This window comes from Rattus norvegicus, chromosome 18, assembly GCF_036323735.1.
Source record: "Rattus norvegicus strain BN/NHsdMcwi chromosome 18, GRCr8, whole genome shotgun sequence".
NCBI lineage: Eukaryota > Metazoa > Chordata > Mammalia > Rodentia > Muridae > Rattus > Rattus norvegicus.
The window spans coordinates 26,695,176-26,721,353 of record NC_086036.1 but is presented as its reverse complement, the minus strand read 5'-3'; the positions used below and the strand labels follow the sequence as shown (position 1 = coordinate 26,721,353).

At 48.6% G+C, this 26,178-nt stretch overlaps 2 protein-coding genes across 8 annotated transcripts in view; both read right to left on the bottom strand.

The window, feature by feature from the left end:
• Nucleotides 1-78: 78 nt before the first annotated feature.
• On the bottom strand, nucleotides 79-9,118 carry Reep2 (receptor accessory protein 2). Of its 5 annotated transcripts, none has more exons than XM_039097126.2 (8): nucleotides 8,749-9,118; nucleotides 6,996-7,068; nucleotides 6,616-6,692; nucleotides 2,048-2,168; nucleotides 1,751-1,864; nucleotides 1,472-1,613; nucleotides 1,248-1,378; nucleotides 79-1,166 (listed from the first exon to the last, which is right to left on the bottom strand). In XM_039097126.2, exons 1-8 carry the CDS (start codon nucleotides 8,778-8,780, stop codon nucleotides 1,098-1,100), a joined length of 759 nt encoding a protein of 252 aa, XP_038953054.1. In that variant the 5' UTR covers nucleotides 8,781-9,118; the 3' UTR covers nucleotides 79-1,097. The 5 variants fall into 5 exon arrangements, with proteins under 5 accessions (XP_038953054.1, XP_038953053.1, XP_038953052.1 ...); XM_039097125.2 differs by having other exon boundaries at nucleotides 6,996-7,179; nucleotides 8,749-9,090; XM_039097124.2 differs by having other exon boundaries at nucleotides 1,472-1,619; nucleotides 6,996-7,179; nucleotides 8,749-9,087.
• Nucleotides 9,119-10,539: 1,421 nt separating this feature from the next.
• Nucleotides 10,540-26,178, bottom strand: part of Kdm3b (lysine demethylase 3B) — a 55,811-nt gene continuing 40,172 nt past the window's right edge. For all 3 annotated transcript variants that reach the window (XM_039097278.2, NM_001427469.1, XM_039097277.2), the window contains 12 exons: nucleotides 25,768-25,895; nucleotides 24,601-24,880; nucleotides 23,588-23,844; nucleotides 21,064-21,330; nucleotides 20,094-20,265; nucleotides 19,655-19,745; nucleotides 19,395-19,525; nucleotides 18,689-18,808; nucleotides 17,318-17,457; nucleotides 15,494-15,670; nucleotides 14,578-14,712; nucleotides 10,540-11,959 (listed from right to left, as the gene is read on the bottom strand). In XM_039097278.2, coding sequence (XP_038953206.1) covers nucleotides 11,879-11,959; nucleotides 14,578-14,712; nucleotides 15,494-15,670; nucleotides 17,318-17,457; nucleotides 18,689-18,808; nucleotides 19,395-19,525; nucleotides 19,655-19,745; nucleotides 20,094-20,265; nucleotides 21,064-21,330; nucleotides 23,588-23,844; nucleotides 24,601-24,880; nucleotides 25,768-25,895 — 1,979 coding nt within the window. In that variant the 3' untranslated portion in view covers nucleotides 10,540-11,878. The remainder of the gene's footprint in view (nucleotides 11,960-14,577; nucleotides 14,713-15,493; nucleotides 15,671-17,317; nucleotides 17,458-18,688; nucleotides 18,809-19,394; nucleotides 19,526-19,654; nucleotides 19,746-20,093; nucleotides 20,266-21,063; nucleotides 21,331-23,587; nucleotides 23,845-24,600; nucleotides 24,881-25,767; nucleotides 25,896-26,178) is intronic.

Genomic DNA, 26,178 nt, shown 5'->3' with positions numbered 1-26,178 from the left:
CTTTTCTGTCCTCCCCAAGGCTAGCTTTTGCTTCCCACATATTGGCTTGGTCAAGAACAACACAGAGGCCACAATAAAGGAGGTGTCAGAGCTTCGTTTATTGGCTCATCCAGTGCCAAGGTCCAGTGGGCACCATGAAATTGGGAGCCTCAGCTCCTGCATTTCTTTCCCTTCACAGGTTCCACTTGGCCCCATTGAGGCTGGCAGAACCGGGGCCAGGGGTTGGTTCTGACAGGGGTTTGCTTGGCACAGGAAGGGGACCCCGTGGCAAGGTGGGATGGGTCCCCTTTACAGGAGAGGAAAGAAGCCAGCTTGGCAGGGCCTCTGCAGTGGAGCCTAGGAGTAGAGGAGTCCAACCTGTGGGCATGAATGTGTGAAAGGGATCAAGGGTGGAAGGGTAGGGAGAGGCCCCTTGGAGCCTCTTTCTGTCAAAGGCTTGAGTCCTGAGGTTCAGAGACCAACATGGGTGGGTAAAGAGGAAGAAAGACCAGGGCTGAAGTAGGGAGGAGGCGACCCCTTACACCCAACCTTCCCAGCACGCACAGCCTCGGAATCTCACCTCTTTTGTAGAATGCACAGCCCTACCAGCTGCAGTACTGGCAAGGCCATGCTGGATATTGAAAACTCGTGTCTCCACTCAGAGCTGTGCCCTCGAAAACACCCTCCTCCCAGACCCACTCCTCCCAGACCCGCTCCGTTTCTTCCCCTTCTCAAGGCCCCCTCCCTGGTCTTTCTAAATGGTGACCACTACTCCCATTCAAAGGAGAGAGGCGGGGGACAGGTCAGGCCTCAGAGAAGGGATGGCCATGGTCAGCAAGGCACTGGATGGGCAGGGCGGGACTAGAGCAGCAAGAGCAGTGCTGGCCACAGAGCCTCCACCTCAAGGGCTTAGTCATCACGTCTGTCCTCAATCTCCTCTTTGCCAAGTCCCCTCCAGAGGAGTGTTCATGGGATGGGGGTACTGGAAACAGCCATCTAGGGGTTTGCGGGTCTGAAACACTTGGGGCTAGTGGCCCACTGTCAGAGGGGCCAGGGCTGCAGCTCTTCTCAGTGCTTGTTTTGTCCTACAGATGGAGGGGTAGGGTAAGCTGAAGTTCTCAAGCTGAGTCACCCCCTCCAGGACTCTTCTTCTTGGGCCTGGTCTTGAGCGTTTTGGAAGCCGGTGGCTATGTAGAGAGGACAACGGGGCTCAGTTTGTTCCCACTGTTATCGTCCCTGCCTCCCCAGGCCACGGCCTGTATTCTCACCTCAGCTTTGGGTACTTTCTTGATGGGTTTGGTCCTCTTGGGTGCCTTGTCTCCCAGGTCATCTTCTGAGGTCTCTGTCCGGGGATCTGCCTGGCTCGAGCTTGACCTTAGACTCAGGGCGGGCTCATCTCCTGGTGTCAGGGGAGGAAGAGAGAATAAGGGCCCAGGGGTCCCTCTAGTCTTTAACTCTGGCCTCCTCCCCAAAGCCCAGGGCCCACTATTACCTAAGTCCTCAATAGTGTCCAGGAGACCCACAGGGCCGGGTTGGAGGCGGCCATCCGGCCCCTGAAGCGGTAAGGCATCCTCGTCTCGAATGAGAGTCAGGTCCTGCATGCTGAAACTCCGGAGCTTTTCTGACAGCACCCCCTGGCCCTAGGGTCGCCACCACGCACCAAGAGAGCAGGAGGAAGGGGCGGGGTGGAGACAGAGGTTACCATGGTGTGGGGACAAGACATGAGATGAACAGGGTGGGGCCTGGGAGTTTGGGCCCATCCCCATCTCACCTTGGCAGCAGCTGTGACGGCAGCATTGGCAGCCAGGTTCAGGCCCCTCTTGCCCACCCTCATCATGGTCTCATAGCTCTTGTCTCGGGCTTGCGTGATGTATTCGTCGATTTCCTAGGGGGACAAGAGACCAAGAGGCGAGGCTGCAGGCAAGTTACCTCTGCTCACAACTGAGCAAAGACACTGCCCGCCCCAGGGGGCTAGGCTCTGCCAGGTTACTGCAGGCCACCCATAGGAAGTATTTGTGTGAGGGGCTGTGTATGCTGGGCCAGGCTGGGAAGAGTTGAAGGGGCAAACCTTTTCCTTGTTGGACAGTGTTGGATGCACGAACTTGCGGTAGAGAACGCTGGAGCCCTTGGTGTACGGGGACAGCAGCCATATCACAAAAGCAATCTTGAGCTCAAAGTAGAAGGGGAACCTGTTGGGCGGACAGAGGTAAGCGCAGAGCTTGAGAAGGAAGGATTGAGCAACATAAACCCTGGACAGCTCCCACCCCTTAGTGGTCTGGGGCCATGTGGTTTCCAGGAGGGTAGGGGGTGGGGGCTAGGAACGCTAAACTGAGACTCAGGTAGAAAGTAAGAAGCGACCCCATTTGGGGTCCATGCCTACAATCCCACTGTGGGAGCCTGATCACAGATTTGTGCCCACTCTAGGCTACCTAATACCATATCTCAAAACACCACAGAACAAGCATGGAGTGCATCTCTGAATTTCAGGTGCCCGGGAAGTAGAAGCAGGAGGATCAGGAGTTCAAAGTCATCTTCAGCTACACAAGGAGTTCAGGGCCAGCCTGGGGAGCACAAGACACTTTTAAAAAACAAAACAAAGCAGAAGGGGATCCCAGGAGGAATTCCCAAGCAAGCAGCTCCCCTTGTCCCATCAAGTCCTAGCACTTCTTCCTTCCAACTCCTCTGGGCTGAGATCCAAATCCAAGGTAACCTTCTAGGTTCCCACCCTCCTTCCATGGAAAGCACCAGGATAAAGTCTGGGTCTTGATCCTGCCGCCATAATGCCCCTCACTCAGTTCCACCCAGTATTGGCCTCAGACATGCCGGGCAGGCTTGCTCCCGTTGTTATCCCTGGTCTGTGGACATTTTATTTTTCACTGAGTTGCTTAGGCAGGTCTTGAACTTGTAATCCTCCTCCCTGGGCCAAGAGGCTGTGTTCACTACTGTGCACAACCCGTGGCATAAACTATCATGCTTGGTTTGTGTGTGTGCTTGCTTGTGCATGTGTGCGTCTGTGTACGTGTGCAGTGTGTTCGTGAGTACAGAGGCCAGAGGCCAGAGGTCAGCCCTGGGGATTCTTGTCTCTCTGCCACGGAGCTAGCAATCCCCAGTAGGTCAGCTGGCTCTGCTTGCCACCGATGGGATCACAAGTGCGCGCCATCATGTTTTCTGAACGTGGTCTCTGGGGACTGAGGTTGAGGAGGCCTCATGCTTGCACAGCCAGTGCTCTACCCGCCCAGCCATCTCTCTGGGCCTTTGATATTGTCTAGTTAAAATATTTTCTTCAAATCAGGCATGGTAGCGCATGACGTTAGTACTTCCCAGAGGCAGGTGGATCTCTGAGTTCCAGACAGCCAGGGCTACACAGAAAACCCGTCTTGAAAAACCAAATAAGATAATTTCTTTTTCCCTTCAGATGTAGTCTGTGTTGGTCACCCTAGCCTTGGCCTTCTGGAGTCAGCAGCAGGCAGGCGGCTCCTCTGACTACACCCCATTTCCCACAGGACCTCATGCTGGGGCCACAACCTTTCTCACCTTCCACATCCTCCCGAAGCCCTCATCAAAGGGCTCCTCTTCACCCTATTTTTTGTTTTGTTTTGTTTTTTAATTTATTTTATGTATGTGAGTACACTGTAGCTGTCCTCAGGCACACCAGAAGAGGGCGCCAGATCCCATTACAATCATGATGGCTGTGAGCTACCATGTGGTTGCCGGGAATTGAACTCAGGACCTCTGGAAGAGCAGTCGGTGCTCTTAACCACTGAGCCACCTGTCCAGCCTTCATCCCATCTTTTAACAAATCTCTGAATTGCTTCTCTTTTAAAAATTACAGAGCCAACACGAGGGCTTTATCTCCAAGAGAAATGATATTTTATCTCCCAATGTTTAAATTCTTGTATCTCTCATTTAAAAAAAATATCATTTGAAGTCAAGGACAATTTTATTGGAGCTTTAAAGAAAAACAAAGACAAACAATTCCCGGGGAGGCAAGCTTTAAACTCAGAGGCTTCCTGGAAGAAAAGAATGGGAGAGAGAAGGAAGAAGGCCGCCCTACCTCAACCAATATAGAGGGCAGACACATGACTCACAAGCTGTCACACAGTGGAGAAAGAGTAAGAAAACCCAAAATGTTGGGGACGCCTAAGTATTAAGGAATGTATGTTTGGAAAAGAGGTGACTCAGTGGTTAAGAGCACTGGCTGCTTTTGCAGAGGACCTGGGTTCAGTTCCCAGCACCCACATAACAGCTCACAACTCTAGCTCCAAGGGATCCGATAGCTTCTTCTGACACCAGGCACGAGGGGTGCAGACATACATGGAGGCAAAACACCCATGAACAGAAAATAAGGGTCTGGTTTGGTTTTAAAATAAATAGTTGGGTTGTGGTGTACTATACACCTGCAGGGGAGGCTGAGGCAGGAGGATGATTGCAATTTTAAAGCCAACATGGGCTATATATTGGGTTCCATGCCAACCCAGCCAGGGATATACAGTGAAACTCTAGCTGGGAAAAAAAGAAAGAAAAAAAGAAAGAAGAGAGAAGAAAAAGAAAATTATGTTTTCCTGAATTCATAAAAGGCAAGCAGACTCAGAAAGGTGCATGGCTGGCTGTGGCCAGTAAGCTACTGCCTCTTTTAAAAACCTTAATCATACATATAATGTGTGTGTGTGTGTATGTTTGTGTGTGGTATGTGGGGTGTGTGTGTATGTGTGTGTGTGGTGTGGTGTGTGTGTGTGTGGTATGTGGGGTGTGTGTGTGTGTGTGGTGTGGTGTGTGTGTTTGTGTGTGGTATGTGGGGTGTGTGTGTATGTGTGTGTGTGGTGTGGTGTGTGTGTGGTATGTGGGGTGTGTATGTGTGTGTGTGGTGTGGTGTGTGTGTTTGTGTGTGGTATGTGGGGTGTGTGTGTATGTGTGTGTGTGGTGTGGTGTGTGTGTGTGGTATGTGGGGTGTGTGTGTGTGTGGTATGTGGGGTGTGTGTGTATGTTTGTGTGTGGTGTGGTGTGTGTGTGTGTGTGTGGTGTGGTGTGTGTGTTTGTGTGTGGTATGTGGGGTGTGTATGTGTGTGTGTGGTGTGGTGTGTGTGTGGTATGTGGGGTGTGTGTGTGTGTGTGTGGTGTGGTGTGTGTGTTTGTGTGTGGTATGTGAGGTGTGTGTGTGTATGTGTGTGTGGTGTGGTGTGTGTGTGTGGTATGTGGGGTGTGTGTGTGTGTGTGGTGTGGTGTGTGTGTTTGTGTGTGGTATGTGGGGTGTGTGTGTATGTGTGTGTGGGGTGTGTGTATGTTTGTGTGTGTATGTGTGTGTGGTGTGGTGTGTGTGTGTGGTATGTGGGGTGTGTGTGGTATGTGGTGTGGTGTGTGTGTTTGTGTGTGGTATGTGGGGTGTGTGTGTGTATGTGTGTGTGGTGTGGTGTGTGTGTGTGTGGTATGTGGGGTGTGTGTGTGTGGTGTGGTGTGTGTGTGTGTGTGGTATGTGGGGTGTGTGTGTGTGTGTGTGGTGTGTGTGTGTGGTATGTGGGGTGTGTGTATGTTTGTGTGTGGTATGTGGGGTGTGTGTGTGTGGTGTGGTGTGTGTGTTTGTGTGTGGTATGTGGGGTGTGTGTGTGTGTGTGTGTGTGTGTGGTGTGGTGTGTGTGTGTGGTATGTGGGGTGTGTGTGTGTGTGTGGTGTGGTGTGTGTGTTTGTGTGTGGTATGTGGGGTGTGTGTGTGTGTGTGTGGTGTGGTGTGTGTGTGTGTGGTATGTGGGGTGTGTTGTGTGTGTGTGTGTGGTGTGGTGTGTATGTGTGTGTGTGGTATGTGGGGTGTGTGTGTGTGTGTGTGTGTGTGTGTGTTGGATGCATCTGTGGGAGGCAGAAAAGAGTATCTGGAGCTGATTCCCTCCTTCCCCTCTTACACAGCTTCCAGGGGTCAAACTCCGGTCAGCAGGCTTTGAGCTGACGCAGCAAGGGCTTTGTGACTAAACCATCTTGTTGCCCTCTGCTCTGAGATTACCTAGCCCAGGCTGGCCTCAAAACTGCAATGATACTCCTACCTTATTGTCCCTGGGCCTGGGATTACCTGTAATTCAAATCCCAATATACTTTACTCTCCGAGAGGTATTTGCTCACCCAGCCAACCTTTCTGAGCAGATTCAGACATAGTCCCCATTCCTGTAACGCTCGTATACTTTAGGCCTATCTGTGCCTGCAGTACCTCGGGAATACAAGCATTCAGTGTCAACACAACTGAACTACATGTTTGTTCCACAAACGGGGGAGAAGGTTTAGGGACTGGTGACCTGTCTACTGTCACAATAAGGACTTGAGAGCACACTCACACTCATTCACTCAGTTCCCCTGTGGCGCTGTGCCTGTCACCAGAAAGAAATGTGGCAGGCTCCATGTTGTTGGTCGTTTGAAGCAGGAGAGAGAGTTCTGAAACTCGATACACGGTACTGCCTGCGCCTGCGCTCCAGGTACTGCCTGCCCTGATTCCTATGTCTGTTCTTAGGGGCCAGCATCAGTGTGAAGAGATGAGCTGAGGGACTACTGGGAGTTGGGGTGACTCTAGCCTGGGTCCAAATCTTCTGCCTATCTGTCTGGCTCGGGAAAGGAAGCGATCTGGGCCCTGCAATGCAAGGAGGGGCCGTTGTTCCTCACCAGGACAGTATTATATCCGTAAGTGTCTCCGCTGTGGTGAAGAAGGCGAAGACTATCCAGTACATCATCCATTTTACCTGAGGGACAAACGGTGGCATTAGACAGGGCTCAGGGCTGAGGAGCCACCAACACCCAAAGTCCCCAGTCTGCCAGCCCCTCAGCAGGGCCAGTGAGGAAGACAGGACCCCGTAGCACTGTCTGCTCCATGAGAAGTCCACGTGCCAGTCATGCCAGGCCAGGCTGGGGATAGGGAACATCCCAGAAGCTCTTGCCCAGGGCATTCTGGATAGTGGCCTAAAGCCACACTCCACTCCCAGCTGGGATACATATATGTATCTCACCCCTCACATGTTTGTTACCCGGGGCGGTCATACACTCACATATTCCTTCACGTTTTTCGTCTTCACGGCCTTGTAGGAAGAATAGGCTGGGTACAGGGTGCCAAAGATGAGCCTAGGGAGGCAGGCATGGTTACTGGGCCAGTCTTCCTCCCAGTTCTGTGCCATCCCCTGGGTGCTAAGGAGCAAGGGACGGATCTCCAAAGCATCGGTTGTCTGAGGAGCTCTGGTCAAGGATTAAAGTCAAGCCTTTGGAGACACACACATGCGGGGGGCGGAGCCTCAGCCAGTCTGGGTGGGACCCTCTCTCTGTCCTTTGTTCATTCCCTTAGCCCCTGATGTAGAAGACCCAGAGGCTGGAGGATCCCAAGTGATCCCTCCAGTCAGGACCCCTGGCTATTCCACGGGCTTGTCATGAGAGTTGAGGGCTGGTCACTGACATATCTTCCTTCTTGGCCTAATGCCTATTCAACCCATCTGTTCACACTCTCCACCTGCTTGTCTCAGAGCGAGGCTGGGTAGGACCAGGAGGTCCCCAAGGGAACCTCACGTCACCGAACAGGGCACCCAACCTGGCAGTCAGAGAACTACTGTGGTCCTGGGACTAGAGGGGACAGGCATGGGAGGCTCTGGAAGACACAGAAGATTTCTAACTCCAATGTCAACATGGTCCAGGGGCAGGTGCAGAAGACCTGGGCGTAAGACCCTATCTGAACATCACTCTACAGATTACAGAAAGGATGCAGGTGAGGGAGGGTCATGTATGCTCTAGGGAGTTTGCCCAGACCAGAAAAGTAGCCACCCTTGAATGCTACATGGAGAGATAAGGCCTCTAGCGGGTGGGAAGAGGAAACCCCAGTGGGTTGAGAGGAAACCAGGACACAAGCATGAGACAACACTCAATGGAAAGACGGGTGGGGCTCCTGGGATGCCAGTCCTGACGGAGGCTGAGGGGTAGAGCCCTAAAGTAGACGAAGGGCTGGCCCTGAAGCCAGTACCTTCAAGTGTGGGTGCTGCTTTGCCAAGGAAGGGCATTCACTGCCTGTGCGGACGCTGGATAGTGGGGTTGAATCCACAAGGCCAAATCCAGGCTTGTGTGTGTTTGTGGGAGGGAGGTATTTGTTCCTGTATCTGGGGGAGATGCCAGGTCCACAGCTCCACAATGTGACTGTTACAATGTGCCTGGAATCAAGGCCACCAAATGTTCTCCCAGTGGCTTTCGAAATCCGAGGCAGCTATGCATCCATCCAGTTACCTCCCCACTTTTGTCTTCCCAGCATGTCGGCTTCTATGCCCAGCCTTCCTTCCTGGATGCCTTAGGACAGGTGTCCTTCTCCTATCACTAGTCAGAATCAGGAGGAAGGCCTGAGAGCTTTGGGGAGGCCCTAGGGAATGCATAGTGGATCTGAGCTCCGGAATGATGAGGCCCCTGTCATATTCCCCACTCTTAATTTCTTTCTGGAGGGAAAGTGCTCCTCCAGCCTAAATCTGCTCGGTGGGGGAGGGGATGTGCCCGCCTCCCCTTATAAATCAGTAGCTTCTCAGCCTCTAGGAGGGGGGAGGGCGCAGGAACAAGGCAATTAAGAATAAACGGGTTTTAAAAATAATATGGGTGAGGTTCCTGGGAAACCAGGCCTGCCATGCTCTTCTTCCATCTTCGGTCCCACATCTCTGTGTCTGGGGACACCACTTAGGGACCCTGGGTTAAACCAATCCAGGCTTGAATACCGCGCCCTCCATCACCAGCCCCCTCATCCCCCACCCGGGCGAGCCCCGCCGCAGCCTCTGCACTCACACCACCAGGCGAGAGATGATCCAGGACACCATGGCGGGGCGGGACCCAGCCCGGGTGAGGATGCAGCTGCCCGAGGCCGGCGGCTGAGGCAGCAGGAGCTGCTGTTAGCAGCGGCAGCCGCCGTGGGGTCAGCGGAGCGCGGAGTTGCCGCCGTTAAAGGGGAGGTCCCTGCCGCAGCGGCGGACCGTGGGCGGTGGCGCCTCTTAAAGGGGAGGCCGCGGTGTCGGCGCGCCCCCCCAGCACCTGCTGTGCCTGGGCATGCGCCTTCACCCTCCGTGCCCAGCCTTCCTCTAAATCGCTTGTTCACTTTCCTTGAGCTTCAAGCTGGAGGCTGGAGTCCCGGCGGGTTCCCTTTTGGTTCCATCCTTTGACATCAGCTTGGGCCCACCTCCCGCCCTGCCCACATCAGGTTGAAGGTTAAATATCCCACGAGGAGTAATGGTTGCTTTGTTGCTTAACTGTGGGCCGTGCCCCTGTGCTTAGAGCTTCGCGTGTTTCATTGAATCTTCACAACTACCCTATAAGGCAGAAGTTATAATTATCCTCATAGTGAAGACGGGGTTTATTGGTTTCACTACCATGCTGATGGCCGCAAAACCATACTTAGGCTACATCCTCCAAATACCAACTGTCAAATTCTCCTCCCCGTTATAGGCTACTTAAGGACGTCCACCTGGACGCCTGAGGCCAGGTTCGGCTGGCACCTGTCCCCTCCAGTCCTCATCAAAAACTGCTAATTCCCAGTTTAACCGGATGGTTTGATCTGACTTCCGGTGGTAAATTGTGTGTGTGTGTGTGTGTGTGTGTGTGTGTGTGTGTGTGTGTGTGTGTGTGTAGAGTTTAGGGAGATGTGAAGTTTTAATTCATATGGGGGGTTAGGAGAGAGGAGTGGGTCTCAAGTCAGTGGGTCTCAAGTCCAGAGACCTCAGTTCCACCCCATCAGCAAACACCACTGGTAGTGGATGTCCTAATTCTGAAGACATTTATATCCAGAATGTAGGCTAGGCTGCCTCCTGATTTTCAAAGCAGCCACATTGCGAAGCATCCCTCCTCCACTGTCCTCCTTCTCTGTCCCATTTTAAAGCTGCTGTATCCTGGGCCTTCGTGTCGAGATCTAATCCTTTTGGCGACCACACTGTTAACCTGTTCTACTCAGGCTGAAAGGACATGCTCTGAGTTCTGTATTTCAGAGAGTTATGATCGTATTCAAACCTAGCATCCTTGAAAAGCACCAATGGTCTGTTTCTAGCCTGGTAACTATCTTTCCAGGATCAAATGCTTTGGCAGGTGTTTTCAAACAGATTTCGGAGAAGCAGCCTCTATGACCCTCCCACTCTCCTTTACAGTCTCCTTCCCAGAAGGCCTCTTTAAACCAGAATGTAGTCTGTACTCACCCAGCAAGAACACTTTAATTTTGCTTAATAAACAAAACCCCAACTGGGTCTTTCCGCCATTTCTAAAGCAACCTAGGGCCGCACACTGTAAGGCAGGAACTGCGGTTCCCACAACCTCGCCTGGAGCTCTGCAGCCAGGCTGTACATTGAGGCGCTTTTCTCTCATCCCACACCTACCCACGAGGACTCCAGTCCCTCCATTTGTTCACTGTGGGAAAACCCCTCTATCCACTCACCAGCTCACAGGGTTCTGTCCCTACTGTCTGTCTTCCTCCCAACGGAGCACCATTCAAACAGTAATGACCGGATGCAGGGCAGTAGGAAAACCTGAGATCAACTCCTACCTCCCACCCATGTGTGGTCAGGTTGGTACAGAAAGAATTTTGTCTACTCCAAATAGATTTGTTAAATTTTTAATAAGAACATGGAAATCCCAATCAGCCCTTCAATAAAATTAAAATACAGAAAGTGAAATTAAAAGTATTCTACAATAAATGACTTTTATTTAAAAAAAGGAAAGAAAGAAACTGTGAACATATAAACAAGGCTGCAGGGTAGCACACCTGGAAAGAGACACATTTCCCAATGTACCTGTGGGCCAAGGAATTCCATCATTTCCAAGTAAATTCTTAATAAAAACTTCACTGAGTTGGAAAGTTTTGCTGAAAATATTCTAGACAAAACTCCGAAAAAAACAAAAGCAAAACTTCTTTATATTGGAAATCAAACTTCCCACCCCATTTGGACACATATCAGGAGTTCCAAGGGAACGCTGGTAGCCGGTGACTCAGCTCCCAGGGTCAGCAGTGCACGCGCAGGGAACACTCCGAAGCTCAGACATGACGCAGTTCTTTCTCAGATGACTGCCCCTCAAGATAAGACTGAGAAGGATGGGAAGAAACTAAAAGAATTCTAATAAAAAAGCCAATTCTTTTAAATTACGCTTTGGCTGATTTTGTGCTATAAGGGGCAGCTGATTTCTAAAAATCATATTTCTTTTCAAAGAGTTTTATCGAAAGGAAGACTAAATGTAATGTGCCTTTCCTCATAGTCCAGGAAAACAACTGTGTTATTTCAAAAGTTCTAAAAATATCTACTTTCATGAAATAGTAACTATTTCACTACAAACCTATTTTTCACTAAATACACATGTTTCCTAATCCTGGAGCCTCCTGGGAAAAGCAGTGGCTCTCTCTCCCTGGGTCCTGAAGACTCCAGTGTTCAGGGAGAGTACGGGAAGGGCTACACCCCCATCTCCTAGGATGGGCCAGGTCAGAGGTCATGTGTGGAGACACTGCCAGGCTTCCACCAGGCACATTAAGTCATCACCTTACTTTACCAGTTATGACTTCCTCTGCCTCCAAACACATTCTTAGTTAGCTAGGCACAAGAGGAACAGAAAAGGAAGGTGTGCCCACATTCCTGGTTTCCACGGTCTCAAACCAGGAGAATGTGCAGGAGAGCCCAGCGATGTTCAAGCAACCTGGATTCCCAAAAGGCCACCGGATGGGAATGTGGCACCCTCGGCTTCGAGTCTGAAACTGTGTGTGTGAACAGTGCGACTTTCTTGTGTCAACCTTCAGTGTTGAGGCAGCATAGAAAGAGTGGCTGGAGAGTTTGTAATACTGACCACACTGGCTGGGGGAAGGGCCTCTGCTCCTGCAGAAAGCCCCGCCGTTCCCTGGTAAGTGTTGTGAGAGGCCTGCTTGACAGGAGAGCCGGAAGTTCCCCATGCTTTAGGACCTTGCCAGTTTGGATTCGTGGGCCTTGAGAGTGCCGACAGCGTCTTTCACTGCATGGTATATGATGTTCTTCACCTGGAGAGCAATCCGCACAGTCAGCTCACAGCAGCGCACAGACGCACAGCTAAGTCCGACCACTAAAGCTTATTGAAAAGCTATGGGGGACACCGCAGCTATAGCTGTGTGCTTCCTAAGTCAAGCCCCACAATGAATTACCAGTCATGCAGGATGTGAAATCCTCCCTCATGAAGGAATGAGTTGGGAAAGAAGTCATTGGGAAGACTACACAGCCATTACCCCTGTGCTCACTGGGTGCTGGACGGTGTTACTAAGGTATTATGTGGAGTATTAGTTAATCTTTGCCATGATCATGGAGTACATTTTACCATGAGTCTTCTTTACAGACAAGACTGAGAAAATCAAGTTCCAGAGAATGGAAGCTGGGCATGGTGGCACATGTCTATAATCCCGAAGGCTGATGCCGACCTGGGATAGACCCTGGCTCAAGACCTCAGAGCAACACTCAGTGGAGTGGGTGGCTGAGAATGGGCTTTCTCACTACTGTGTGAAGGGTGATCTTCCCTTCCACCTCGTGGGTTCTAGTGACTAGATCCATCTTGCCAGCTCCTCCTCCCCCCTTTTAAAAACAGGGTCTTACTACTTAGCCAAGGCTGGCCTCTACACTCTCTACGATCCTTCTGACTTAGTTCCTCAAGTAGTGGGATTTCCAGAATGCGCCACCAGGTCCAGAGCTTATGTGCTTTTTCTAATTTATCTAAAAGAAACATAGTTTTCATGTGATGTTCTACGACATGTTGAAAGACACATCAAAACAGACAGCTAAAGACACCTGGTAGAAGGACTGACCAGAAGACCGTTTTCTAGGGAGGGACACTGGTGCTTTACTAAGCTGCTGTTGTGGACCGGATGTGCCTATGTGCACTGCATTTATACATATGACACTTACTTCACAAAACACAGGAGGCTTTGTGATGGCATCCAAGATGCCTTACACTTCTACTGGCCCCTTATTAACAAAAACACACTGGGTACCATCAGATTTGTGCTAGGGAAAGTTGTCAACGAGACAAAGCTTAATTCAGCTCACATTCTAGCAGGGGTAGCAACAAACAAGTCAAAGAATACGGCATGTCAGATGGTGAAGTTGTTACAGATAAGAACAAGTGACCAAAGGGACCTGGAGCATCAGCAGAGGTGATGTTTTTCGAGACAGGGTTTCTCTGTGTAGCCCTGGCTATCTTGAAACTTACTCTGTATGCCAGGCTGGCCTCAAACTCAGAGAGATCCCTGCCTCTGCCTCGCAGGTGCTGGGATTAAAGGTGTGCGCATGAGTTCTTAACCTCTGGGCCATCTCTGTAGCCCAGACACTATAAAAGGGAATGAAGGGGTGAAGAGCTGGCACAGTGTTAAGAGCACTGGCTACTTTTCCAAAGGACCTGGGTTCAATTCCCATCACCCACAGGACAGCTCATAACTGTCTGTAACTCCAGCTCCAGGGGATCTGGCACCCTCATACATACATACATACATACATACATACATACATACATACAAAGCAGGCAGAATGCAATACTCATGAAATACAAATTAATCCATCATTTACAAAAAGAGCAAAGAGACGGTCTGCAGTTGAGAGCTGCAGAGGCAGGGATGAAACACGTCTGCTCACACTGCTTCCGTTAATGTGATTCTACTGTGTCTATCTGCACCAATCTGCAGACTAACGAGCAACCTGTCTGAGGCCCTACAGAGGACCAAGTTCAAGTCTCATGACCACCAGAAGATCCACTTGTCAACGCATGGCTTCACCAAGTTTAGTGCAGATGGATCTGGGGAAGTGGGGTGAAAGCTGAGATGCTGCTCACCCCCAAAGGCTGTAAGGCCCCAGCTATGGTCCCTAGACAAGTGCAGGGATTGCCACCCATGGAGCCCTCCACTGTAATGAGGATGAGTACCTTATCCTATCAGTGATGCTTACTAAAACATCATATCCAATTAAAAACAAGGACTCTGACTAAGCTGTGCCTGCCAGCACAGGCAGGTTCAAGCTGCTCCTGAAGCTGACGTAGGAGGGTCACAAGTCAGCTTGAGCCACAGAACTACAAAGCCAGTCTGGATAACTTAAGAGCCTGTCTTGAACTCAGTCTGACGTAGCTCCATTGTAGAATGCCTGTCTACCATGTACACAGCTGCACGCTTGGGCCCCGCACTGCTACAGACAAGTTCAAAGGACAGGTACCTTTTCTCAACTGCAACCTTCTACAGCATTGTCCCTGACCAGGAGTAAGTCTACTCAGTTATCAACATGGAACCCAAGGAGAGAGAAACGGCATCACTACACTGGACATGGGATGGGGAGACCCCACACATAAACAACACTCAAGGAGCCCAGGTTGGCCTGCCCTGCTTCAGCTGGGCATCAACTAAGGTGAACAGAGGAGCCGGAAATAGGAGAGTCAGGGGTTCAAGGACAGACACCGAGACATTTGTTTCAAAACCAAAGTAACACACCAAACTCAAAACCCCCCACAAGTGAAATGGCTTGGTATCTCTTCCTGAAAGGAAGCCTTTAGATGGTCAGTTTCCCAGAGTCCCTTCTCTACCAGAAAACACCCTGTAAGGAGACTGTGATGTACGCTCTATGAGCATCAGACAGAGGGGACATAACGTACCTGTAGCTTATCTTCATGATTCGTGTGAGTGTTGGAGAGATGCCTGAATTCCTGAGTCAGGCGGAAACAGTGCTTCACGTGCTCTGGAGAGACAAAGTCTTCCGCTACCTTTATGCAACTATATAGATTGTGAACCTGGGATCAGAAAATGTAGATATTAGATGCAGCAACTCATAAAAATGCCCACCAGAGTAAAGCAGACACAATCTGCCTTTTTTTTTTTTTTTTTTTGGGTGAGACTTGTTATATCTCCCATAATGGCTTTTAACTCCTAGGTTTAAGCAATCCTACAGTACATGCCACTACATTATGTTAATAATAGAAAAACATTATGTGTATAAAATTAAAAATATGGGCTAGTGGGGCTGGAGAGATGGCTCAGTGGTTAAGAACACTGCTCTTCCAGAGGTCCTGACTTCCTTCCCCAGCAACCACATGGTGGCTCACAGCCATCTGTGATGAGATCTGCTGCCCCCTTCTGGCATAAGGCAGACATGCAGGCAGAACACTATATACATACTAAACCTTTAAAAAGAGGGAGGGGCTGGTAAAATGGAGTTGGCTTGGCAGGTATAAATGCGTGCCCCCAAGCCTGGTAGTCTGACTTTGATACGCACTTGATACACAGAACCCAATGGTGGAGGAGATCATCCAACTACCATAAGTTGCCATCGTACTACCATACAGACAGACAGACAGACACACACATACACATTTTAAAAGGCTGGGTGTGACACACACACCTTTACTCCCAGTATTAACAAGGCAGAAATAGGCCATCTCTATGAATTTGAGAGGCTTGCCTGGTCTCAAAAAAAAAAAATTGAGATTGGATCCTGACGTTTATAGCTGAACTAGAAAAGGGAAACATCGACGTCCACGGAGCAGAGGAGCCAGTCTTGACTGCACAGCCCACCTGGTGTGGAGCTCCAGCAGGTATGAAGACAGCATCACCCAGGAATTGCACAATGGCCCAGCCTTGCACACCATACTCTTCGAAGAGTCGCTTTCGAAGGATCTGGTCCAGATACCAACTTTGGTCATGAATGGGGTCATGATCTGGAGGATTCTCCTGACCTTGCTCTTCTCCAACCTGCAGTCATGTACAACATCCAAACACGGAAGAATTAAGAGAGCAGCCCTTCCGTACCCAGTTGCTACAGTTTCACTTACACAGGCTACTGTGCTCTAAACACACTACATAGAAAAGTCCAGAAAGGACTTTTAAAAGTGTGTGGTGCTATTACGGTAGTGTAAAAGACTCATACTGTCCAGCTCCACCTTATGCTAAGTATCATCCTGACCTAGGGCAGCTGTCCTCAGGCCCAGGCTCTTAGTCACCTAACAGCTATTCCAGTAAAGAGGGCTACCAAAGTTTCAAAGAGCATGTGTTCAAGTACCCTTTATGTCATAGTGGCTCCAGAGGACCAAGCTTGGTGGCAAACCACAAGCTTCACGAGCCAGATGACATGGGACACACTGGGCGGGCGGGATGCTGAAGAAGGTGGAGGCAGATCACAAAAGCGAGGACGACCTGCGCTCTCTGTAGCTGGGCACTTGTAGTGTAGACAACTTTAATCCCAGCACTTGTGAGGTAGAAGCAGGTGACTCTGAGTTCAAGGCCAGCCTGCTCTACAGAGTGAGTTCTAGGACAGCCAGGGCTACACAGAGAAACCCCACTTCAAAAAAACCAAAACTAAACAAAACCCCCAAAAACCTTTCTTTTTTTTGGTCTGTATGTTTGGTACATTGCAGTGCCATTGCTGTTGATCTCTTACTGTACCTTACTATGTTAAAATTGACTACCGGGCTGGAGAGATGGCTCAGCGGTTAAGAGCACTGACTGCTCTTCCTGAGGTCCTGAGTTCAAATCCCAGCAACCACATGGTGGCTCACAACCATCTGTAATGGGACCTGATGCCCTCTTCTGGTGTGTCTGAAGATAGCTACAGTGTACTTACATATAAATAAATAAACTTTTTTTTTAATTGACTACCAGTATGCGTGTATGGAAAAAATAGAGATAGGGTACCTACTAGGGGCCATAGAATATATTATCCTCTAAACACACAAAGAATATGAGTATCTTCTTTTTTTTTTTTTTTGTTCTTTTTTTTTTTCGGAGCTGGGGACCAAACCCAGGGCCTTGCGCTTCCTAGGTAAGCGCTCTACCACTGAGCTAAATCCCCAGCCCCTATGAGTATCTTCTTTATTCTGTTGAACATGTGTGAGCTCAGGACCCTTGGGCATTCTGCAAAGAGGTTTCTTGGCCAATCAGTCCTTTCTTTTTCTTTTCTCAGTGCTGAAGACTGAACCCAGAGCCATACATGCTAGATAAGCACTCGACACCTTTCACTCGTCTTACTCTTTTTTTTTTTTTCTTTTTTCTTTTTTCTGGAGCTGGGGACCGAACCCAGGGCCTTGGGCTTCCTAGGCAAGCGCTCTACCACTGAGCTAAATCCCCAACCCCATCTTACTCATTTTTTGTTTCTTTCCAAACAAATGACCGAGAACGTTCACGTGGTTGTGGGAACCAAGGCTGGGCCCCCTGCAAGAGCACGAATGCCCTGTTTCTCCATCATCATGCCCTGGCTTTTTTGGAGATGGTCGGTCTCTAACTATGATCTTCCTGACACAAGCTGCCAAGTGCTAGAATCATAGGTGTGCACGACCATGCCTTGTGCGCCTAGGTCTTTACTACTAACAGACTCGATATCAAAGACCAGCCCAGAAGGCATACCTTCCGGAGCAGCTCTCGGATCTTCTCGGCATCCTTTGCTGCATAAATGTGCCATAGAGCCCCTGGCTTCTCTTTGCCGTCATGAATCCTCTGCTTGGTCACCTCATCGGCATCTCCCTCGTCAATCGTTCTGAGAACTTCTGAAAAGAACAAAGCGTTGCTGTCTGTAACTAGTCTGCCCAGCACCTCCAGGTTGGAAACAAAAAGTCTAATTAAAACAAGTGGTCTTCATCCTTCTCTGTCTGTAGTAAGAACATAAACAATCAAGAGTCAAAACTTTCTAGGCTCGGTGGAACACACTCTGAATCCCACACCTGAGGCAGAGACAGGCAAATCTCTGTGAGGAGTTTGAGCTCAGCCTGCTCTACATATGAAGTTTTACAGAGAGACTTTTTAAATCACACCTTTTATTGGGGCTGGTGAGATGGCTCAGCAGGTAAAGGCTCTTGCTGCCATGTTTGATGACTTTAGTTCCAGGGACCCACACAGTAGAAGGAAAGAACCAATAGGGTCTTAATATGTAGCCTTGGCTGGTCAGGCTCTCTCTCAGTAGGCCAGGCTGGCCCTAAACTGTCAGAGATCCACCTGTCTGTACCTCTGCCTCCTGAGTATGAATGTTAGAACTTAAATGTGTGCAGGAACACTCCTGGCTTCTTATGGGAATCAAACTTCAGTTTTCCTGCGTGCTTAACAAATGCTTTACCAACTGAACTTTGTGTGTGGTCTCTGTGAGGACGACCTGGTTCTATCACGTGTCCCTCTATGGCTGTTACAAGGAACTAGTCCAGAAGAGTCAGTCTTTTCTTAATTTTTAAAAAATTATTTCTACTTCATTATGTGTGTGGACCTACATGAGCTCGTGTGCACCACATGCATGATAGTGCCTGGGGAGGCCAAAGGGCATCAAATTCCTTAGAGCTGAAATCATAGAAGGCTGTAAGCCTCTTTCTGTGTGTTCTGGGAACTTAACCCCAGTCATCTGCAGAGGTTGTGCCGTGGCTCAGTCCTCTCTGCCCTCTGTTTGCCAGGCTATGTACTTTGTAGAAAAGGAGAACATTTTCCCAGGCAGTGATTTGCTTAAAGATTCAAAGCAGCACTCCACTAAACGTCAGTCCCTTTGCCTAACAATCTCCTCCAGATGCCAACCACACATGAAACTGGGAAGAAGGAACTTAAGAAAAATCCACTAGTGGAATATAAAGAGTAAGAAAGAAAAAGAAGTCGTCATTGTGTCTTAGAGGCCTGGGGAGGCAGCCAGTTGCTACACTTCTTTTTTTTTTTTTTTTTTGGCTCTTTTTTTCGGAGCTGGGGACCGAGTTGCTACACTTCTTAAAGCTAGCCACACTACAGCGATTTTTCTAGCAAGCATACCTTCATCGTGAGCACCCTCCCCGATAGGGATCCCAACATACACCATCACATTGACAGCATCAGACACATCTAAATGAAGATTCGTTGTACCAACTCTTCTGTCTTCTGCTGTTATCAAACCTAAAGTTGAGAGGAAAATATGAAAGCTAAAGGCAGGTATTCCAAAGGACCCACACCAACCCTGAGAGCACTCCAGCATGCTCTGAAGTAGGTGTCACCGAGAGGGAGGGATGTGTGTTCATCAGGAAGTCAGCTCAGGGACAGAAGACTTGGTTAATATGCTCAGGCCCTGGGGCAGAGGAGGAGGCATGGCTGGGGAGGGAAAAGCTAAAGCAGTTTACAGCTATCTAATTCCTAGCCTTGTCCACATATCATCGACATTCACCAAGCCGCTCCTTGAAAAGGACCCCACTCTTCAAATTCAAAATAGACAGGCATTAGGGACAATCAGACAGAACTCAACTTCCACAGTATTTTAGGTCATTTTTTAACTTAACAGAGCATAGGCCTGAACTTGGTAAAGCTAAAGAATACATCTGCTTGAGTAGAATTTGAGAACAAACTATTTCTAATAGATACACAAGCTTATGAATGTCACACAAATCAGTCCTGACGGAGGAAAGTGAGTATGATTTTCTCCAGCACCTATCACCTGCCCCCAACCAGCTCTCCATATAAAACGAGGACACTGTCTTTTCCCTCATACCATAGGCGTTGTACATCTTGGGGCCCAGATCAGGCCTTACAAAGTAGCTGGGTAGCCGAGAAGCCAGATTGAGCCTGCCATCTCGTTTGGTGTATTCTGGCAGAGGAAGATTCTCCATCAGATCTTCAAACCTAAGAAAGGGCAAGAAAGATGACTCAGCTTACTATGGGGAGAAGAGCGAGCTAGAGTTCACTTCTCTCTGACTGTTGTGCTAGATTCACCCGGCACAAGCCTCTGAGGACAGCTCTACATGAAATCACCTTGTAGGCATCATGTCCCGAAAATCTTCCCCAGGGGGCCAGTCTTTGAGTTTGAGCACCATTGGCTGCCCATCTTCTGACCGTAGTCTCTCTAGAAGACAGACAGCATTCTCATAAACCACTTCTGCTTAATCTTCTAGGTGTCAAGTGTCAATGCAACCTCTTATTTCCTAATGGACCAGGTAAGGCGAGCCTTGTTTCTCCACCCACGGCTGTTATTGCGTTTCACAGTTCTCGCTCCTTTCCTTAGAGCACTAGACCTCATACAGCCTAAGTCCTCCATGAAGTGCAGGCTGCTCTGGGATGACAGGAGTGTCATGCAGCTTTATGCAGCTGCTGTCAAAGACAGAAGGTTCCTCCCTCCATAGGGAAATGGGTTGTTATTTCAGGGACAGGACTACACTCTGTCTCCGCTTAACCAGAGAACCAAGCTACTTACTGCATATAATCTCAAAGCCATCCCAGAAATCTCGAACTTTAACATCGGAAATTATAGCACAGTTCCTGCAGTTCACCAGGTCCACATCCTGGTCTCCAAATTCCTGGCTAAAGGCTTCTGGCTTCCAGAGTTCAGACTTGAGCTTTTTATGTACCCCTGAAACTAGCACTGGCTGTGGAAACAAAGACAACACAATCAGAACCATCTCTACAGCACTACAACCCCATGAAAACCTGCTGTCTTCTCCAGTTCATAATCTCTAGCTAGGAGAAGGGAATCTGCCTCTACTCTGCTTTTATACTGTGTTCTTACTCTGGGGACAGCCACTAAATTTCTTTTTTTTTTGTGTGTGTGTATTCTCTGTGTAACAGAGCCCTAGCTATCTTAGACTTACTTTGTAGACCTGGCTGGCCTTTAACTCCCAGAGATCTGTCTGCCTCTGCCTCCCAAGCACTGGAATGGAAAAATCTTACTTGGTATCTACAGTATTTTGAGGTGAGGAGACAGCTGGCAAATGCTGAGAATTCTTCCTCACAATACAAATGCAAACGACGAAACTCCCCTGAGCTCCTCCTTCCTCAAGCTAAAGCATAAAGCTCACAGAGCACCCTCACAGCATCACATCCACTAACACTCAGGTACTTACCTCGAACCATTATTCCAGCTCACACCTTTACCCTATCAAGCCCTACACTCAGGGATTCTCCCCCAAAGGTGTCACCAACAGCAGCTCAACCCCCAAGAACTGTGCCCTCACAAATACAAAGCCCAGCCTGGTTTTAAAGAGCAAAGTCAAGGTGAAACAACGAGGATATCTCCGAACCATTTACTATGTATGTCCCCCTAGCAAATGATCTTCCACTTGGACCTGCAATTAATTATCTTAGCCACAGTGACTTCCAGGCAAACAGTAGGCAACAAAACAAAACAAAACAAAACAAAACACCCAACCCACCTTAGTTTTGCTTACCTGGCCTTGTTTCCAACATTCTCGGAAGATCTTCCAATTGTTTTTGTTGCTGGGGTCATGGAGACACAGAAGCCTCCCATCACAGAGCCAGGAATGAGAAGTGTGGGGGTCTAGCACGTTCAACCCCATCACCATCTCCTTCACTTCCTTCTGGGTATCTGTCAAGTTGCAGGACCGCTTTGAAGAATCTGAGGTTTTCTTGTTTTCTACCACCGAGGCAATGATGTGGTCCAGAAAGTTGGGTAGGCTGGCTTTGCTCTTTGCTCCCTTCACAGACAAACCCTCAGGTAAGCTTGACTTAAGCACCACAAGAACATTACAAAAAGAACTGTCTCACAGTTATTTTCCCAAGTTCTAATCTATCTGATTAAATCTGATAAAAATTAACGTCTTCTGTAATTGCAGAAAGACAAAAAAATTATTAATTTTTAGTATAGTAAATTCCTTAACCTTTGGATTTTCTTGCCAAATGTGTACACAGGAAAACTACATCCAGTCAACATCTCGGAGATGACACCCAGGAAATAATGCTGGGCCAGTTAGATAGCTCAGCAGGTAAGAAGATACTTGCAGGGCTGGAGAGATGGCTCAGCGGTTAAGAGCACCCGACTGCTCTTCCAGAGGTCCTGAGTTCAATTCCCAGCAACCACATGGTGGCTCACAACCATCTGTAAGGAGACCCGATGCCCTCTTCTGGTGTGTCTGAAGACAGCTACAGTGTACTTATATATAATAAATGAATAAATAAATCTTTAAAAAAAAAAAAAAAAAAAGAAGATACTTGCTGCCAAGTCTGATAGCCTGCATTTGATTCCTACCTACTCCATGGAAGGAGAGAACTAATCCCCATACTGTGACACCCGCACTGCCCCCACCCCCCACGTAATAAATGGTGATCTGCACAGAGAAGGGAGACCTGAAAGACAGTGTCTTTGCATGCATGTTGTTCCTGTACCACGTGCATGCCTGACAGCCTCAAATCCCCTAAAACTGAGGTTACAGAGCTCGTGAGCTGCCATGCGGACACTAGGAAGTGACCCAGGCCCTCTGCAGGCAGTGTTCTTAACCCCTGAGCCATCTCTCTAGCCCCTCCACTCGCTGTTTCTATTCTCTTTAACTTTTTTTTTTTTCCGGAGCTGGGGACCGAACCCAGGGCCTTGCGCTCGCTAGGCAAGTACTCTAACGCTGAGCTAAATCTCCAACCCCCTCTTTAACTTTTGTACTCTGAGAATTCACACATTACATCAATGCTTACTAAAAATGACTACTGCACACTGTAACACAGAGATATGTACTGGTGAATAAGACATCTTTGGTATGGGCAAGAGAAACAGAGCAGATTACAATTAAGTGCTATGAAATCAATTCTGTGTGGAAGATGAGGGTCCCATAAACCCAGGTGTGCTGGCACAGGCATGTGCTCTCAGAATTTGGGAATCAGAGACAGGAGGATCATGAGTTCAATGTCATCCAAAGCTACACATTAAGTTGAGGCTAGTGTGGCCCACATGAGACCGTGTCTCACAGAACTGAGGTGTAACCTACGACAGAAGCCCCCTGAGTGACTTGTTCCATTTAAGAGGGGCATCAGTGATGAAGCAAGCCTGTGGACACACGGGGAGGATCTAGGAGCAAGAAACAAATATGAGACCCACAAGGGAAGCTGTATTCAAGGGCCACAAAAAGGTGTGTGTAGCTGGAATGTCTATGAGGGGAAAAGGCCAGAGAGAGGAAGGAAAGAGGGAAAGATGGACCAAGGAGGATGATGGCTGCACCTGACGATCATGAGTAGATCTGAAGATGGAACAGAAGAACTTACTGACAAGTTATATATGAAATGTAAGAGGGGAATGGCAAAGGATTCGAACTTGTGGACTGACTAGTCCTATGATACAGAACCACTGACAAAGGGAAGAACACCAAGAGAGAGCAGGTACACAGGTAGAAGACCAGAGCTGTCCTGGACGTTTTAAAGACTTGAATCCAACAAAGCACTCTATGAATGCACTGCTCAGCTTACAAAAACCTAGTGTTTGCAAGGAAATCAAATGAATCAATGTAATAACCTTTCTGCTGAAGGCCAAAAAGGAATGTTTCCATTTTTACTGACTTCCTTAAAATGTGTGTGTGTGTGTGTGTGTGTGTGTGTATGTGTGTGGAGGGAGAGGAGGAGGGAGAGGGAGGGAGGAGCGTGTGACAGGTCTGTATGAACGTGTGCTTTTCTATGGTACCACATAGAAGTGAGAGAACAACTTCAGGAGTAGGTAAGCTCACTTCTTCCACCTGGGGCCCTGAAGACTGAACTTAGGTCATCACACTGAGCCTCAATTTTTACTGACTTCAAAAATGGTACCCAAGGCTCACAACTTAAGATGACCTCAAACAATCCAAGAACCCAATGTTAAAGATTTGTTAGCTTGACCATGCAACCAGGAGTCTCTCACTCGATCATCTCTATCTGTGATGGTTTTGTCATAAAACAAAACCAAACACCAAAGGCTAGAGCTGTCGAAAGGACACTTACTGCTGAGGATGAAGAGAAAACAGGGGGGAAGGGTATGCCTGTGTCCAGAGGGGTTTGAGGAAGCTTTCCGGGCCCGGAGTGAAGGAGGTCTCGAAGACTGGAGCCTTCCGTCTTGCTGTTGGAGGCAGTGGGGCCCAGCAGCAGGCTGTTAAAAAGCTTTGGAGTCAGCGGAGAGCCCTTCGCAGTGGAGTTGAGTGAGTCCAGCCCAAAGGGCGAGTGGGACTCTTTACTGAGCACCGACCTCAGCGACCCTGCATCTGCGAGAGCACAACAGACAGCATTGGACAGGAGCAGCAGACACCAACCCTGTCAACACGGCGGGGTGGAAAGGGGAGAAAGACCTTCCACAGTGCCGGCCTCCAAACTATGTGGGATTAGTAGGTGTTCAGGCTGAGAAGCTCTGTACACAGGTTTTAGGGACACAAAGAAAATTCTCCATTTTTTACTTCTTGCCTATATTTGGATCACAAAATTTCTTTTTTCTCATCTACCTTTTATCTTCTAAGACAGTTTAAGTGGGTCTCAAGACCTCTTGGACTGGAATAATTTGTGATACTTGTTAAAAAACGGAGATCAGTCTTTATCTCAAGAAATTCTAACTAATGGTTCTCAGTGGGATTAAAGAAAAATAATTCCCATGTGGTTCTCAGGCCCATTTAAAATGGCTTCTCTTTTCAAGCCCAGATGAGACCCTCTTCAAAATAAAATTGCTATTCTAAGTCTAGCTGTCAACTCTGGCTGCAGAAACAACCCAGGAGGAAGCTCACTCAAAACTGTTTCAATTCTGACCAAGAAGCTAGGGAAGGACCCAGCAATACTCCACCTTCTTAAAAAAAAAAAAATCAACCAAATAGCCAAAACACCAAACGCCCTGGAAACAAACCCCTGATTGTACGTTATCAACCAGAGAAAGCAGGCAGCACCTCTCTGAGCGCACGGTAGTGTGTCAGCTTGAACAGCCGCTTGCAGACTTACCCAACACCCTTTCCACAGCTGGGCACAGGTCAGCTCACCTTTTGTTTCTTCTTTAGCCTTCTGAGTTGCTAAATCCGCCAGCCAATGCAGAGCGGAGGAAGGGGGGGCTGTGTCAGGGCACGGGGGCCTGATGGCTTTTAGTTCACTATTGCTATTTGACGCGGAGCCTTCTGCTTTCAGGGGCTCCTCAGCTCTGCTGTCAGCGCCAGCACCTTTGGGAGCTTGCTCCGGCTCTGGGTTTGTGGTCGCCACAGTCCCGCCTCCGCTTGAGAAGGTAGTTTCGTTTCCAGAAGAGGCACTAGGGGTTATACTGGGAAGCTAAAGCATGGAAGGTTAGGGAGTGAGGAGGACTGCAGAGGGCAAGCCTAGGCAGAGAGCACTGACCATGACTACTGTACAGGTCTAGGAAGAATAACCTGGAGCTGTTTCCATGTTATTTCATGCCTTCTGTGATCCACAGACATTTATTAAATCTACAATGTGCAAGCCATTTATGAAAATCAGGTAAACAAGACTTAGAATTTACAATTTAAAGAATGTCTTAGACTGTTCTACGACAGGAAACTAGTGATTGAAGTTAATCCACAGGGCTGGACAGTCGATTCATTGGTTAAGAGAACTGCCTGCTCTTCCTGAAATCTTGAGTTCAATTTTCAGCACCCACAACCGCCTATGATGGGACATCAGCACACCGATGCTACTGAGGACACAATCTCCAGAGCTCTCCGCACCCACACTTGGGTTTCTAGTAATCAACCCAGGCTAGTGGTGCCAGGAGGTTCAAATGGAAGCTGTGGACCGTGGGCTCTTAATGTTTCCGTTTTGCTTTTGAGATGCGGTCTTGATATGCTGCACAGAGAGGCCTCAAAACTAACAATTCTTTCACCTCGGAATCCTGAGTAGTTCAGACTAATTTTCATTTTAATTGGTACACGGGTAACAGGTCCTAATGGCATTTTTCTACATACTTAATTGTGGTTGGGATTCCCCCACCATTCCTGCACTTTTACCTTTCTACCTCAGTGTTACCCCTTCTGGGAATAATTCTCAAATAAAATAAAAATTTAAAAAGAACCCAGAATAGAAGAAGGAAGAGGAGGAAGAGGAGAAGAAAGAAAGACAGACAGAAAGAAAGACAGACAGAAAGACAGACAGACAGACAGAAAGGCAGCCTGCCTCTCTTAGTTGTGACCCACACATCTTACCTGTGATATCCCATTGGTGACAGCAGGTCTCAAAACGGATTTGCTTTGCCGACTTATACAAGGGCAGTTTGCTTTAATTCCCCACTTTCCCCGGGCAGCGTGTACCATGTCTCCGATATTATAAAGCGCTAAGGAGAGGAGACAGTAAGCACCATTGGAACATTTGTCTGTTTTGAGACCAGGACCCCTGGGCCCAGGTTGCCTTTGAAGTCCTGAGGAAGACTTGGTGCAGAAAGCTGGGATTGTGACAAACATGTGCAGCTACTCCTCCCCTCTGGTAGGCTAGTGCTGTCTTCATGGATTCAAGGGTTTGGTTATGCTGAGCTGGATATCCCCATCCCAGGAAGCTGAGAACTGAACCCAGGGCCTTGCACTGAGCTACATCTCCAACCTCTTAGCCAGATATTTTTA